This window comes from Sparus aurata, chromosome 17 (genome assembly GCF_900880675.1).
Source record: "Sparus aurata chromosome 17, fSpaAur1.1, whole genome shotgun sequence".
NCBI classification, from domain to species: domain Eukaryota; kingdom Metazoa; phylum Chordata; class Actinopteri; order Spariformes; family Sparidae; genus Sparus; species Sparus aurata.
Window position 1 is genome coordinate 32,211,026 of NC_044203.1, and position 17,103 is coordinate 32,228,128.

Genomic DNA, 17,103 nt, shown 5'->3' on the forward strand with positions numbered 1-17,103 from the left:
ATTTTAATAACGTAAATCTATTTCTTTGACATGAGTTCATGTTTTTCTATCATCAGTGTGTTTAAACCAAACACAAACTTTTTCTGTTTGAAGAATAAAACTTGTGTTTAAATCAAAGTTCCCCTTTAACCTGCGGTGTCATAACAAAAACATCAGGTTTATGTTTATTATCACGTTTGCATTAAACTGATTTAATCAGCCCGAGTTAATTAATTTATCCACATCGACGCACCATGACAGCAGAAAACCTAATTGAATGTGACACTTTGCGTTGAACTCGTGCACTAAAATTAGATGGAGCCCTGACATATAATTAAAGTCACTGCATTAAACTTTTTTTCCTCTGAGTGTTGTTGCCGCTTTGAAACAGTAAGTGCACCGAGGTGGTAACCCTTCTTCCACGCATGAATAAATACACACCGTCAACTTTGTCTTTGCATTTCTCTTTGTCAGCTAATTAGCAAAAGTGGCTAATTACACTAATTAAGTTTCCACCAGAGTGACAATCGGACTCCCCTGTTGCCATGAAGAGAGGTTAACAATTGTATTTGCTGTTAGACACGATTCATAAATCAGGTGTCTCAAAGTACAAACGGGGACGCAGGAGCGAAACTAAGGAGATTCAAAGAGAAGCAACAAAAGAAGAAGAGTTGAGAACACAGTTTTAAAGTCTCGCAATCACCCACCGGATACATCCCAGGAGCGGCTCGGCTTCACTGAGCCTGGTGAAGTTGGTGTTGGTGCCAAAGAAACTTGTCGAGGTCAAAAGTGCCAGTGGAAAAGTCCCGATAGATACAATCTTCATCTAGATGCAGTGGCGTGCACAGACTTTTTGAAGGGCAGGGGCGAAAAGAAGGGCACTTTAGCGCGTGTTTTGGCTCCCAAGAGGGCAGTTTATCATGTTTTAACCAGCCAAGGGGGCAGTTTAGTGTGTTCTGCCAACCAAGAGGGCACTTTGGCGCGTGTTTTTCAACAATTGGGCGACTGCCCCCCCCCCCTTGTGCACATCACTGTCTAGATGCACATAGATGAGGTTCAATTTCATCGTAAACGTGATCCACAGCCGGCAAAGGTTCAGAACAAAACTACAAAGAAATGACGCGATCATAAAAGTTATTCTATTTGTTTGCATGAATAATTTGCTCAATTTTTAGATTCCTTGTTTTAGATTCAGAGCTGTTTTTTCTGCTGGTTTTTAAAATATCCGATTGGTGTATTTTGGCCGGACACTCATGTGAAAGAGATCTTTAAAAGTAATTAATAAATGGTGTCATTAATTAATCAATTTAAATACCAATTCATCCGAAACATATAAAATTATTTCACTATTTAATCAATTATTTCATGGTCTTGTGTTGCAGCGCTTCATGAATTTATTTTATCTGTCAAACTCGCCCATCAAAGTCAGTGGGCGGGGCTAACGCAAATTTAGTCTATCCATTGCTTTGGTCTGAAGTCTTGAAACCAAAATAAGAAGAAGTCTTTCAAAACATGGCAGCTACGTCGATGGAGGATCCCCATGAACTTTCTAGTGACTTTTTGACATTTTGTCCTGCACCTCGCGCGCTGTATCAACATTGGGGCTAGCAGGGGACCGAGCCTTCAACTTGATTTCCAGCGGTTGCCAAAACACTTTTGTTGAACTGCATCCATCCATTATCTGGAATCAATTTGCCTTGACTTGATGTGCAGGTAACCTATCAGGTGTTAGGATTTGCCCACCGACTTTGATGCTCGACTTTGACGGATAAAATAAATTCATGAAGCACTGCAACACAGGACCATGAAATAATAAATTAAAAAGTGAAATAATTATATGTTTTTTGCATAATAAATGACACTTTTGATTAATTATTTAATGGTGTATTTGTCTATTTCATTATGGCACTTTTAGTCCTCCATAAATAAATGTCTTTTTCTCTCATTCCCTCAAATGTCTCACTCACACACTCCCCACCTCTCAAAATCTCACTATCATAAACTTCTCTGGAAGTCAACGTCAATAAACATTACAAGAAACGTCCGCCCCTCGTCCAATTATCGACATCAGTGGCACCCTCTGCTCGCTCCAGCTGCCAATAAGCTTCTCCAGAACCGCGTGTCAGACGGTCCGACAGCTTTCCGAAGCGTTCCCCCCCTCGACCACCTTTCCTATCGAGTTTGGTAATTAATCAAGCTCCTGAAATAGTTCCTTGCCTCGTGGAAAAAAACAAACAAAAACCCTGCAGTGGAAATAAGATTAAAACGAGAAGTGGTGTGTACGTTTTCTTCACGTCTATTTAGAGAAAGAAATCCCATTTGGATTATCACCCTGTAAAAAAGTGGAGGTCTGCAGAAGAAAACAAGTTACACTCAGAGAGACGTGAGTGGAGGTGAGGAGGTACAGGCGGCGCTGTGAGTGCATTAAATGTGAGCAGGCAGTAAAGCGTGGCCTGTTAGGGGATAAACGAGACTAACCGGTGACTCATTCGCTCTCAACAAATTACAGACGCGAGTCCAGTTTATGATCCGGACTCATAAACGGCGAATGCATCTAGTAAAGCAGAAACATCTGAAACACAAAGCACTTTTCTCTTTATGATCTCAGGCTAATAACCGGGTTTTACAAACAGACTCTCAGGGAAAAACACCGAGCAGGTCTTCCAGCTTCTGCGTCGTCTCTCCGTCCGAGCTGCAGCTTCACGTTTATGATAATCTGTCGACGGAGCAAAATTGAGACGAGGCTCTGCTGCGGCCGCCTCGGGGTATTTCTACAATCTCCTGGCTCAACGCGGCACCTGTTGACTGACAGGTAAACACAGAGTTCATCTCTCTAATGAAGCGTCCAAATTAACAGCCGATGGACGGTAAATACACACCGAGATGGATTTCCCCGCGTGAGACATAATAACCTCATCCCGAGTAATCACCGACACATTCAGTGTTTGGAAACGGGATTGATTACTCCTTTTAATGAAAGAGCGATGACATTGCTATTTAGGGATGCCACTGATTTAACAACACGCAGCGGCGGCGGCGCTTTTCTCTTCAAAATGTTTTGATTACTTTCAAAATGGTATGGAGATTAGGGAGCAGGGGGGGCAAATCGAAAACCCATCTGCTCGTGTATCGGCTAAATTTAGCGAGCTGGTATTAATGCAATGCTTTTCATTAGATAGTGCTGTATAGATAATTAATGTGTTGGTGATATATCTACCTCCTGTAATCTGTTTTACTTATAAGATGCATTATGTTGACGTGAAGGACAAAGGTGAAGACGAGAGATCCGATGATGATCCAGTAAATGATCCACGACAGGTAAAAGTCCTGCAGGCAAAACTTTATTTAAACAAAAAAATAGATAAATATGGAACCATTCATATTCAAATTGGTTGCCTGTAAGCCTTGACTTCCACCCCGAAAAAAAACCCCATAACAAATTACAGCACACGAACGAATCGAGTCTGCCAGCGTGCATCGAAAACAGGAAGAGGCATTGTTTTCCCCGGTCGCTGCCCCCAGGTAACGGCGGAACAACTGGAATAACTGCGGAGACGCTGCACTGCAAGAGAAGAAGAACTCAGCTGATGGACGAGGAGAAGAAGACGAGAGGGAGAGCGAAACGGAGGTAAGAAGAAAGGGAATGGACGGGCATTCGCTCGATGGAGAGCGCCGGTGTTGTGTCGAAGCCTGTTTCCTCGTCAGAAGGTGTTTCCCTTTTATCTGAACACCACGACATGAAACATTCCTTCTTCTCCATCAGTAAGAAACAGAACCTGCCTACATATTTATACAACCAGGTGTTTTTACTGCAGTCCATTTAGTTCATGTAAATATCATCAGCAGAAATGTACTTAAACTTGTGCATGTGAGTTTTATTATCACATCTGATGTGTTGGGGTTAATATTACTGCTGTAGATGTTTAAAGTTCAGCTCATCTTAACTATTTTATATACGGCTGGTTAGTTTAATCTACAGCAGTGCATCATATTCTGTAAGATAATCATGTGTGTGTAGTGTTGCTGTCCTGTAAACACAACATATCTGCAAAAAGGCGTCACACTAGACAAGAAGGGTTAGAAAAAGTACGTACATTTTCCTCTGAAATTAGGCGGAACAGACATTAAGTCTCAACAATGGAAATACTAAAGTAAAGTGCGAGTATCTTTGAGTAAATGTATTTTAATTCCACCTCTGTCCTGAATCACAAAGCCAAGATGATGCCTTCAGTGACCCCAGAGAAACTTCCCTGATCGCCTCCCTTTGATCCTCATCGTGTTCGTCATTTCAATCTGAACAGGTTTTCTACAGGCAGGTCACTGACTCGTCCCATCGACCGCTCAACAGGTTTCTTTGTCTTGTAAATAAAACAATGATCATTACGACCACGGCTGGGCGTCGCCGCTGAGCGCTACGAGGGACCTCTCCCAGAGAGAGGCGGGAATTTTGAATGATCTTTGATTGCGGGAACTCACTGCAGATACAATGATGCTGATAGATTTGTGAGATGATGGGTAACAATAAACATCACGTGTAGTTTGTCTACCGAAAAGCACTGACAAGTCTTCTCTATTGACTGTGTTTTGTCACGGGTCCTTCTTTAGTTTCTACTGTGTTTTGTTGGTGTTCTTTAAAGTGATGTTGCGTAAACAAACAACAATGTGGGGAGCAAAAAAAATTAAAATCATTAATAACGCCACATTTTTTTTACACAGCGGCAAAAAGCTATAAAATTCTATCTGAAGCTGTGTTCAATAACGTACATTATATCCACAATTTTATGGTTTGTAAAAATTGCAAATTTGCTAGAAAAAAAATTCATATCAATTAATATATAAGTCTTTTTTCTTATATTTGCTTTTTGTGTATTATTTGATAATTTCACCTCTTTGCAGGACTTCCAACAAACCAGAGATTTAAACTTTGACACAATACCAGTATTAAACAAGTGATATGATACTTTAATATTACAGACAAAGAAAAAAAAGACACACAAATAAGATGTTTTCCTTTTTGTAAAACAATCTGCACAGTGTCGGCCCATCAGAAGTCACAGAGGAGGTACTGATATGTATTTGTAATAATATTAATATCTGCACAGCCTTGAGTTGAAAATCTGATTGTAGATCTGTTTTTTTTTTTTTCATCTTTTTTGTGCATCATTTGATAATTCTACCTCTTTGCAGGACTTCCACCAAACCAGAGATTTAAACCTTGATACAACACTAGTATTTTAAAAGTGATCTAATACTTCTAATATTACAGAATAAGAAAAAAAGATATAGATATAAAAGACATTTTTTCCTTTTGATAAAACAACCTGCACACAAAATATATTTGTAATAATGTAATAAATCTGCACAGCCTTGAGTTTTTTTCTCCAGCTTTATAGTTTTGGTACTTTCAATACAATTGAATGTTGATGCTTGTGTTAACACGTGGTGTCCTTAAAGTATCCAGGCATCGACACCTCTGATAACCAATAATGAACTCTCATGATTAGTTGAGAGGTTTAATCTTCGTCTCTTTGTTGGAGCAGCCATCAACTCTCAGACTGAAATCTGACAGGACGCTGTTACTCTCTTATCTGCCCAAACAAGCGTGTTTGTGTCTGTCTGTCTGTGTTTCTGCTGATTTCACCATTCAGCTAGAAACCACAGTATCCCCACAGACTCCCTGTAATAAAATACGCAATTTCGAAAATTGTTGTTTGAGGGGAAAAAAACACGTAATAAACCTTGCAAAACAGCTCCAGTTATATATATTTTTTTAAAACACGTGTGGCTCTGTGTAATCTCACATTAATTTGGTTTCTTTCCCTCTAAAATAAATCACAGTGCCGGTTTGTCGCAACATGTCGGCTGCTCCGTGTCTCTCCGCGTCTCGTACCTGCCAACGTTTAGCAGCTGTTTAAACAACATGTTGCCGACCGGTAAACATGTCAGATTGTACAAAAAATACAACTGTTCTCTGAGTTTGCATCAGAGACTACAGTGAAAATAAGCACTCATTCGATTTCCTCCTTTCTCGTAACGTCAACTCCACTAAGTGAAAACAGAAAACCCGGGAGATGAGGACACATCGGGGTAAAAAGGCACAGAAAAGCAGAGGGAATAAAAATAAACATGGCATTTATAATACTACGGTCAAACAGCCGAATTCCTGGATAGCTTTTCGACAAAGCGAGTGGGCGAGTGAGAAGCCAAACATTTAAAAAAATGAAGCTAAAGAAGAAGAAGAAGGAGGAGAAAAAAAACCCTCCACATCCTGAGCTGAACTTCAGTTTCTGTGTTCCCATTCCTGCACCCTCCAAGTCAAACATCACGGTAAATTACAAAAAAAGAATCTCCTAATTTTTGCTTGTACGAGCGTCTTACGTAAGCTGTTATTCGGAAGATGTCGTAATGGTTGAGAGTCTTCTGGAACATCGAGTCTGCCTGAACACTGCTGCTTCCCCCCCCGTCACCTGCCGTGACACCGCCTCGTTGTGTGATTCACACGTTACACCGACGCTCACGGAAAGTCTGAAGTCGCGCTCCGTGTTTTGAGCTCTTTGCTTGGAGTTCGTCCTCGACGTCTCACCTCGTCTCTGCCCCCCCGAGCAAATTAAACCAAATTAAACCCTCCACAGCCTGTTGACAACGAGGTGAGCGATTTTTAGAGCGTCTTCTCTTGAACCTCTGCGACACTTTTGATTTAATTTCAACTCACATTCCTCATAAAAAAAAGGTTTGCTGTGTTATATTGTTGTACTGGATTTTCTAACCCTCCAGACTCCCGCGCGATGTCCGCTTCACCTGCAATTAAACTTAATTGCAGGTGAAGCCTTGAAGCCTCGTCTTTTTCCTGATTTTGTCAGCCTGCGTTCGTCTTCTACGCACCTGTCGATCGTAATGTGTGCAAAAAAGCTGCACTCTGTGGACGTAATGTCGAGTTTTGTCGTCTCTTGAGCAGGTTCCCGCCACTTGAAAACGTCTCTGCTGGCTCTTTATGATCTCATGGATGCTGTTATATATATCGTGTTGTTAGAGGAGGAGATTCTGACCCGACGTGCAGACAAAGACGTTATGAGTTTGAGTCTGTTGCCTGGAATTACAAAATCGCCGGATGCTGCTTTCCGGAGAGGACGAGTCACTTTTCTGTCATATATACGTCGCCAAAGACGCGACATAGAGCAACATTACCGAAGAATCTGTTGTAGATCTGTTAAAAACTGACCTGAAGTTATTTTAAAGAGGCTGAGATGTTTTTTTTATGTGTTGCATCACCCTCAGTCCCAAATTCTGAGGTAAAAATCACCCAAAAATCTATCAAATAGTTCCTCTAGAGAGAATTTATCAGGTGATTGTCACATTTAGTTGAGGATTCAGCCTCTAAGGGGGCCACAAATTCCTGTGCAGAAAGATGTCTTAGTCTGAAATATATATCCTGTCCTGATGGAATGACTTTTCATTGGCAGGATTGTAGTGACTTCTGAACTTTTCCCTCCTCTTTCAAAAGAAAACTTGCTCACCTGTGAGTTGAACCTCAGCTGGCACACGCTGCAGGAGACGTGCCTCCTCTTTGCGGTGGGAGGGATGCCGAGGGTGTGATGGAGGACCGCTTTCTGCACCGGGTCCATCTGGAGGACGGACACAGAAAGAGGGCTAATTAAAAAAAAAAAACGGCGCTCGAGCCGACCTGTAAATCAGCTTCACTCGTCCATCGCTCACCGGGCCCGTGCGGAGGAAACGGGTCGCCTGGAGCTTTCGTTTTTTTTTTTTTTTTTAAGAGAGCCAAGCCGCTTCAACTAGTGCTCTCGGGTGGCTCCGGCTTTAACACAGACGTAGCAGGAATTAACTCCCCATTTTGCTCGCTCGCAGCTCACACCGTCAGTGTTGGAGTGCAGGGATCTTACTGTGATGGCCACAGGCAAAATCCCTCCAGTGAACACTTTAAAGGCCCTGCTGGCCTTCGGTGAGTCTTCTTATTCTCATCAGTATTTCCCCGGATGAGCCTGAAACCAAAGATGATTTTTTTCCCCCGCTGACAGTGTGTGTGTAGCTTCTGGTGTAATGCCACAGTGTGTTACAGTATATTCAGTAGGATCGTGAAGGAGGTGGAACTTCACAGGTTCGCAGGCTGAGTGCATCACAGAAGAGACCAAAAACTACATTCTCACCTTCTCAAGCGTTGTATCCGACACTCGTGAAGATAAATAAACACCAACACCAGACTAAACAGGTTAATTGGCGACAGGTGATCGGCTTACAGCTCATTAAACTACCAAAGTAGTTTGTGCGAGGTCGCCGGGTTCTACCTGATCACATTTACTTGTATTAATCTTTGCTGAAGGACCGAAGCGCCGATTTAAATGAGGTCCAATCAGAAGCCAAAGGAGATTAAAAAGGAGACGCCTCGGAGAACAAGCGCCTCGACACTCAGTTCCACCCGACACGAGGTAGAGGTTTATGTCATGGAGGCGGAAGCTAAATCTGTGGCCTCACAGATAAAAAACCTGTTGGCGAGACAGTCACGGAGCCTCACGCAGGAACTGATCGTACAAACACGTGCGTTTTTTTAAGTAAAGTTAGAAATGTCGAGGTATTTTTTCCCCCCCGTGTCTTCCTGTAGGTATGAATGAAATTTAAACATCGTCTCCATAAAGACACACACAGAAAAAGACCCTTAAAGGTGCAGTGTGTAGAGGATCAACTCTGTATAATGACCTGAAACTAAGAATTGTTGTCTTTTGTTACCTTAGAATGAGACATTTCAATACAAAGTCCAGCACGTTTCATCAAACACTGACTCTCGACACTCTCAACTGCAGGGAAATGACAATAAATCCTTCATCTAAATGAATCAACATTTAAAATGTTAGAAACAAACTGATGCAAAATATAAAAATTTGATCATATCGTCATCCACATACGGAAGAGGATTAGGGCCACACATGAATTTTTTTTGTAGTTCTGACTTTAAAGTCAGAATTCTGAGAAAAAAAGTCAGAATTCTGAGATTAAAGTCAGAATTCTGACTTTTTTCTCAGAATTCTGAGATTAAAGTCAGAATTCTGACTTTTTTCTCAGAATTCTGAGATTAAAGTCAGAATTCTGAGATTAAAGTCAGAATTCTGAGATTAAAGTCAGAATTCTGACTTTAAAGTCAGAATTCTGAGATTAAAGTCAGAATTCTGAGAAAAAAGTCAGAATTCTGACTTTAATCTCAGAATTCTGAGAAAAAAGTCAGAATTCTGACTTTAAAGTCAGAATTCTGAGAATAAAGTCAGAAGTCTGCACATGTAAAAAAATTTTGAGTTCTGACTTTAATCTCAGAATTCTGAGAAAAAAGTCAGAATTCTGACTTTAATCTCAGAATTCTGAGAAAAAAGTCAGAATTCTGACTTTAATCTCAGAATTCTGACTTTAAAGTCAGAATTCTGACTTTAATCTCAGAATTCTGACTTTAATCTCAGAATTCTGACTTTAATCTCAGAATTCTGACTTTAAAGTCAGAACTACAAAAAAAATTCACATGTGGCCCTAATCCTCTTCCGTATCCACATCTGTTTGCCAGCTCACTAAAACAGACCTTGTTGTCATTGTTAGATAAAAAAGAAAAGACACAAGTGTGAGATAAAAGTTAAAACATAAAAAATGACGGGAAAAACGCAAGACTGAAGAAAACAATGTAAACGTGAGGGAGAAGAGACGAGAAAACAAGAGCTGATGGAGTTACTGATGTGAAAAGCTGAAAAGTTTCAACTGTTTTTAAATGGAGTCATATTTTAAAACGCAGTAATTTATGCCGCTCAGGAGTTCCTGTGATTGATGATTGGACTGTTTTGCAGCCGACAGTCTGACTTCACCTGCTGTCTGATATTCTCTTGTCCATCTGTCACATCTCAGTGACCACATCGCAGTTTAGTCATGGACCGCTTCACTTCTTCAGCACCTCAGCTTCAAGTTTACATCAAAACCCTCCCTTTTTTTTTGTTCCTGTCATCTCGGCTCTGATGACAAATTGTTGGCAGTCTTTGTAATTCATCCTTTAATACGACCACTGACGCTGCTGTCTGATAGTTCCGTCTGCTGTCAGCAGGCCAAGAGGCTCTGCAGTGTGAAATTCTTCTTTTTTTTAATCTTTTGATGGTTTGAGAGTTTGTTGAATCCGACTTGGAACGAACGCAACTACAACAACAAAAAACGCTTGGATCTCGGACAAGCGATGCGAGCAAGGAACAAGTAAGATGACTCCCATTAGGCCGTAAGTATTGAAAACAGCCTCTGCACACACAACAAGCACCGAGATGTAGGTGCCTTCACGACGAGCTGCTGACTGCGGCGCCGTGTTTGCCGTGACAGGGCTTTGGGGGATGAACAAACGCATCTGCCTCGCCGAGGAAGCGTCTCAATGGGCGCTACTTGGCTGCAGAAAGAGGAGAGGTGGCAGCGCTGCGTGGGAGGATTAATCCACCGTGACAATCGCGGTGCAGGAGGTAGGCACAATGATGTCACACTGCCGCTCTCTGTTGACGCCGTTTGGTTTTTTTTTTGTGCAGAGGGAGAGAAAAGTTTCGCCTGTGACAGAACAGGACCGTCTTCTCCTGTACTCGACTGATTCACGTGATACGTCGGTCTTGGAGGCTGAAATCACAACATCTCACGATCGTTCCAATCATCCGCCCATCTCACCCGTCTCTTTCAGTATTTGAATTGGCAGAAATCTGCACGGAAAAAGAAAACACACCAATGCTCCTGCGCACACCAAGATAGTAAGATTGACACCGTTTAATAACACGTCACGTTGAAGCAGCTACGAGGAAATTACTTTTTTTCTGTTGGTTCTGGCGGCGGTGCTGTTTTCACCGCCTCGTGCCAGATCCAGATTTGGCTGCTTGCGTGCACTTTGTTTTGAAAGTGACTGAAGGAAAGACACAACATATTTCTAATACTTCTTTTTCTTTTTTAAACACAGTGGTTTGCAGGATGTATTGCAGTGAGGTCATGCATCTTTTTGTGACTATTTAAGGTCAAAAACTGTCAGAAGGTGATGGTGAAACTTTGATTTAGTGCCGCACCACCAAACCGCAGCACATTAGAAACAACTATAACTCCTAAATAGAAATATCTTCTAGCTATGTGTTTAGCATGATGCCTCTTCAAATACAAACCAACTACAAAAAACTAGAACAAACATTACATGTCGATGAGATAATTATAGAATGCTAATTCTCTCAGATGCTATAAATAAATATCCTCACGGTGAAAAACATCTCAAACTGGTAGAAAACTATTGATGCTTTAATCAAAATGTAAATCATCCATCTAATTTGTTTATCGTATCATGCAATCTTTCTGTTTATGTATGAAGTTAAAAGAAACCTCGAAATAAACCCATCACATGTTTATTATTCATAAAATTCATAAAAGTTGTTTATTCTGCTGTAATAAATCTGACACATTGAGCATCGCAGAGAAACTTTAAAGCATTAAATGTGACGTTTTACTTTGAACTTGTGTAGGAAAATCAGATGGAAATTCTACATGTGTTTTAAATACAATTGCAAAAAGTCAATTTTTGAGGAATATTTGTTTTTTTCAAGTCAAATCCATCAAGATTCATGACAAAAATAAACCCAAAAATACACCTAAATGTAAAAAACGTATTAGACAAATACATTTACGTTTACATTTATTCGGTTTATTAATACGTTTATTAGACGTATTTACATATTTTTGAGATTAAACTATTTAAACCTTTTTTTCATAAACATTGAAAGTTTGGTATGTAGCAACAACATCATAAACCCCACAACAGGCTGTGAAAATTAAGGCAAAATGACAGTAATTATACACTTTGTACAAACTACAACGTCTTATTCCTGTTAGGCCACAAAGTGAAAATATATCCAAATCTTCTCTGCAACTTGGCGCGATAAAAAACAAATGTTAAACAAGACATGTACTAGTTCCGACATATGAAAAACATCTTTATTACAAACAGTGTTGTTTTCATCAGGGATGATGATGATGAAATTATTTCGTTGACGCCCCTTTTTTTCTTGACGATAACGAGACGGTGACGAGATAAACACTGCTCTTTGATGACTAAAACTTGACGAGACGTGTGTGAGTTTTCGTTAACGAGATGAGAATGGACGTAAATGTTAGTGGTGGTCTGTCAAACGTTCAAAATGCATCTCAGCTGTCTTCGTTGTCCACTTGTTGTTGTTGTAGCGGCAAGCTAGGAACGGTCGCTACTTTCAAATTAAAAGCCCCCCGTTAAGAACCCAGTTCTAAACTCCAATGGTGTGCAATGTAAAGCTCTTATTTTGAAGACAAGTTCATTGTCACTGTTCACTGCCCAACTTCGAGCTTCACATCACGTCACATGTTTACGCCTACCCCCAGATATATGGACATATAATGCTGTAGTTAGCGCTGGTGCTGGTCTAATGATTATTTCCTCATCACCCACGTTGCCAACAGGCGAGCAGTAAACTCAAACATTCAGCGGGACTGATGCAGGGAGGGAAGTAATCAGGCGCAGGTGACAGCGCTGGAAGGTTTCAGCAGCTTGGCAGCAACCGACAATCTGGCAAAGAACGGCCGAACACCGGTCTCTATGTATTTACACCGCGGCTGAGGGAATGAGAAGCAGCTGGGCCGACAGGTGACGATGTCAGGTGACCTCAGAGGGAGCCAGCTCACTGAGGGGCGACCGGAGGGGTAACGGGACGCAAAACATGGAGTGGAAAATTCCAGAAAAGATCAAGTTTGGTGAAAGAAGACGATGGCAGAAACCCAGCATCCCTCTGAGAGCTTGGACACAAGATGAAGCAGAGAACAGGGGTGAACAGATTCGGGTCTGATGGAGGCAGACTGGAACCGAAGCTTAGAAAAAAAGGCAACCCGGGCAGACACAGACTGAGGAAGAGAAACAGGTGCTGGTAATGAGAACTGACTTGGGATTGAAGGGGAAAGAGACACTGAGTTAAACTCCTTTCACACTGGGAAAAAGCCCACCGACATCTGGCTTTTGTCTTCGGTGGAACAGGGTAGAGTCAGGGATCACAGGTTAAATGACTCCGCAGCAGTCATCTGGACGTAAACTGCCGAGAAGCAGATTTCTCCTGTTCCCTGTTTTCTGACGCTTTTGCGCTAACGAACACGACACACTAGAGACCGATTGTCAAATGCGTCTACTAGCAGCGGGGAAAGGAGTCACATACGTTTTCAAAAAAACCTGCATGATGAACAATTTTTGGTGTAGAACGTGTGCTAGTTTCAGGTTCAGACGGAGAAAAGTCTGTCAGGCGGAAGAAGCAGAAACTGATTATAGGCTCAGACGGAGAGAGAGGTTTGATCTTAGAGGAGAGGCAGACTTGATTTCACAGGGGGTGAAAAGCGAAGTCATCATGGAGGAAAAACGAGCCGTGATAACAGTTCAAATACGGGTAGTTACATTTTCTGGCAGTCTCTCAAGATTTTCCAATGTTAACCCCTTCCCGAGGGTTTTGACTGTCCCCCTCTTGCCCCTCAGGCCAGAGTCACAATGGGTGGTGGTTCAAATCTCCCCCTATGAGACGGGACGACTCTCCAACACCCTCACATGACATCCGTTGTGTTCTGCTGCATTTATGTAAGGAGACGCGAGCGACAATTTGCAAAAAATCCCAAACTACAGCTGTGGTGATTCCTCTAGCGTTACCATGGCAACCCTGATATTACCATAATGACATTTTTTTTATTTATTTATTTATTTTTTTTAAACTGAGACAGAAAATCTCACAACTTCACACCGTCGATCACCTCATCGAATGAAAAGGAACCCTGCGTCATTACCTGGACGCTACCTGTGCTTTACAAGGCTAACGTTAGCTTCCTGTGCTAATTATCTGCATGAATAACAGTGTATCTCGAGCCGGCTTGTTAGCTACGGAGACGTTAGCAAACTAGCAGCCGTGCTGTTTTTTTTATGCTCGTTACAAAAGAAGAGGGGCCGCGATACATCACAGAGGCAGAGAGAGCTCTCAGACCCCGTAGTTTGAAGTGTGCCTCTGAAACACCTCCGTCTGCCGAGCCACGCAGCCCTGACACTTCACCCCGACAATAACAAGACTGCAGACACCCTGTCCTTTTGGTGTGAATACACAAACCGGAGGGGACGGGGCTAAGTGGTAGGGGCGACTCGGTTGTATACACCAAAAGCTGACAGCAAAAAAAAAAAAGAAAAGACGAGGAGAAAAGTTCAAACGCTTGCTCGCCGGCTCACCTTCTGTGTCGATATCAGAGAGCCTGTTTCTGGAAAGTTGCGGAAATTGTCAGGCGAGGTGTGGAAAGGTGTGCGGGAGAGGGGGCTTGTGAGGATGTTCACCTTTAGACAAAAAAAAAGAAAAAAAACTTAGACACGGAAATAGAAACAGGCTCACACAAAAGAGAGAGAGAGAGTATCAGGTTCAGGGACACGCGGCGTATTTTATCCCAGGGAGACTGTAATGGGCTGCCTGAGTTATGAGCTCCCAGCCTGGTTCTGACTGTGACATCAGATTTAATGTCAGACAAACACAATGAAAAGAAAAATGGCTTCAAAGAGGAAAAAAGCACGCGAGCGTTCGTCTGAGTGCCACTTACGCAGAGATGCTTTTCAGATAAAGTAATGAATTCCAAAATCTTTAAGAATCTATTTATTCCGCCGCGTATCACACGTCTGAGATGAAGATGAGATGTAGCTGTAATTTTAAACGGTTCACTCTGCACAGATTGGATCCAAACAATAATTTCTGACAAAATGAATACGCTCCGTTTTTATAATCAAAATAACGCCGTGATAAAACGCTCCCTCTCACTGCCAAACAATGAAGGCGATTGAGCTGTCAGCGGAGTGACGAGTCTCGCATGAATCACTCGCTGCTTGTGTTCGCAGACAATGCAAAGTATCACAAAGTAGTCCTCGGTGGGTGTTTCCACACACTTACGATCCGCCGTGGCACTTGACATGAAAGGTTTTTGAGGAATGCCATTGTGCCTCAGCTGTGCAGCAGAATTCGGTGGAGTATTTCTGAAATGTCTCCGCGGAGCGCGTCGATGCAGAACAAGTACAACGTCGATGGAAAAAAAAAGAAAAAAGGTTTGAGGTTTACAGTACCGAAGGTTTGACCAACCAGCCAAACCAGGACGGACGCCATGTGATTCACTGGAGCTGAATACAAACAGAATGTCAGAGGAAAATAAGAAAAAATAAATAGTTCCCACATTAATCTGCACTAATCAATACTTCATTAAGAATGTTAATAATTGGAACTAATTATAATGAGATGAACCCACAGAGAATTATCACCTCACTCCTGATTTTAATGACTTTAATGCTGTAATGTTTGGAGGGGGCGTTTCAAACTAGTTATAATGGTGGATAAATACTGTACGCAAACTTTATTGATTGATATTCAGCTTATAAATGCTCAATGGGGGTTTAAGTAAAGTGCTCTGATGAAGAACAGAAGGCTAAAATGTTAGCATATTGGTGAACAAAGGCTTTAGTTCAGTGGATTTCCTGTTTTATGTTGAAAATCTGTCCTCGTGTGTCGTGTTTTACAGTCCACTTCCTGTCTTTGTCTGTTATCGGCCCTCGTGTATGCAAGTCTGTTTCTCCTCGTGGGTTCGTCTGTTTTCATCCTGCATCTCCTCAAGTTTTCTGCGTCTGTTCTTCTGCCCTCGTGTGCTATTGATTGGTTTCTCATGACTTCATGGTTTATCCTCTGTTGTCGTCCCTTTTTGTGACACTTGTCCTGAAGAATTGCTCCTGTGCTGCATTTAAAATTCAGCACTTTGAAAGTACTGGGAGGGTGAATCCTTTCAGTGATGAACTACAGTTAAAGTGACGTGCTAACCCAAAACAGCTGAGATTAAATCAATGCACACCAAACCAATGAGACACACTTCACAACTAGCCGATCAATCAGAGTGTTGAGCAGCGAAAGAGCCAGATATTACCCTCAACATCATTCCTGCACTGTCAGGTGTGTCCCCTCTTTTTCCTTTTTGGGATCAATAAAGCAGTCCAAGTATTTATTCCTGACTACAGACCACGGTGCTGACCATTGTATGTTAGTTATTGGGGCCTAATCCATTCTTTACATTGGACCAAACTTGCCTTGTCTGTTTTGGGGATGGATTAAACGCCTTCCACACGATCAGGGTGTTAAGTGTCACTTTAAAAAGTCCCCCAGCAACATCCTGACTGGTCTACCGAGGTACATCTGGATACCGAGCTCGCTCAACTGTTATTGGACCATAGAGCGAAAATGGGCGCGAGGAAAGATCGATTATTTGGTAAACAATCATCACATCAACAAGGTGTTAATAATGTCACATGTGTTGTGCGCTCTGGACAAAATCTCTCCATTAACAGCTTTAAAAATGAAAACCAGATGAGACTTTGTTTGGCACACTTAGTTTGACTCCGTGCGCGCGGCTAAAACGGAAAATTCAATCCGATGACAACATGGACGCATCCAACGTGAACCGAACGGCAGGAAACTGACACAGATGTGCTTCAGGCCGAGCGAACTGCACCGAAGTCGCCTCGTCCTTTTTTTATGTTTCTGAAACTTTTTTTTTTTTACACCTACTGCGGCAGAGAATGTGTAGTTATTCTGAATTGTGTGGCTCATAAATGCTGCGGAGCGAGGACGGGAGGCCGCGCTAATAAAAGCTTTTACGGCTTTTTTTCGCAGAATTCGAAAGGTAGAATGACCTCGCACACCTACTCAACAGTTGGGCAAAAAATGTGAGACGCATTATCGGCATTTAATGGAGAATACATTTAGTGAAAGTGTTTTTTTTTTAAATATGCAGCAGGTCGTTTTAAAGTAGCTGATGTCAGCGACGAATATACAAATACCAGAGCTGACCTGCTGCTCTCGGGTACAGCTAATATCCCTTTCATCACCCGTGTCTCTTCCTCCGCTGATCGCTAGGCACCGTGTTATGTAACGCCGCGCACTGAATGTGTAGGCTGTGTCAGAGAGGTAGGAGCCGATAATGCCCTCTTCTTCAAATGAAATGCATGTGATGATATGCAGCATGGCGGAGGGATCAGCTTTCCACCCTGCAAGCAACCTGAAAAACTCTGCATTA

General features: G+C 42.0%; 1 protein-coding gene across 5 annotated transcripts in view; it reads right to left on the bottom strand.

The window, feature by feature from the left end:
- Window positions 1–17,103, bottom strand: part of znf385d (zinc finger protein 385D) — a 105,006-nt gene that overhangs the window by 46,085 nt on the left and 41,818 nt on the right. The window contains exons 3-4 of one of the 5 annotated variants that reach the window (XM_030394523.1): window positions 14,240–14,341; window positions 7,494–7,601 (exon numbers count right to left, since the gene is read on the bottom strand). The exons of 1 other annotated variant lie outside the window; for it this stretch is intronic. In XM_030394523.1, the coding sequence (XP_030250383.1) occupies window positions 7,494–7,601; window positions 14,240–14,341 (210 nt within the window). Of the gene's footprint in view, window positions 1–7,493; window positions 7,602–8,141; window positions 8,267–14,239; window positions 14,342–17,103 lie in introns of those variants that run through there. 3 more of the 5 variants (XM_030394527.1, XM_030394524.1, XM_030394525.1) reach the window with 3 other exon arrangements.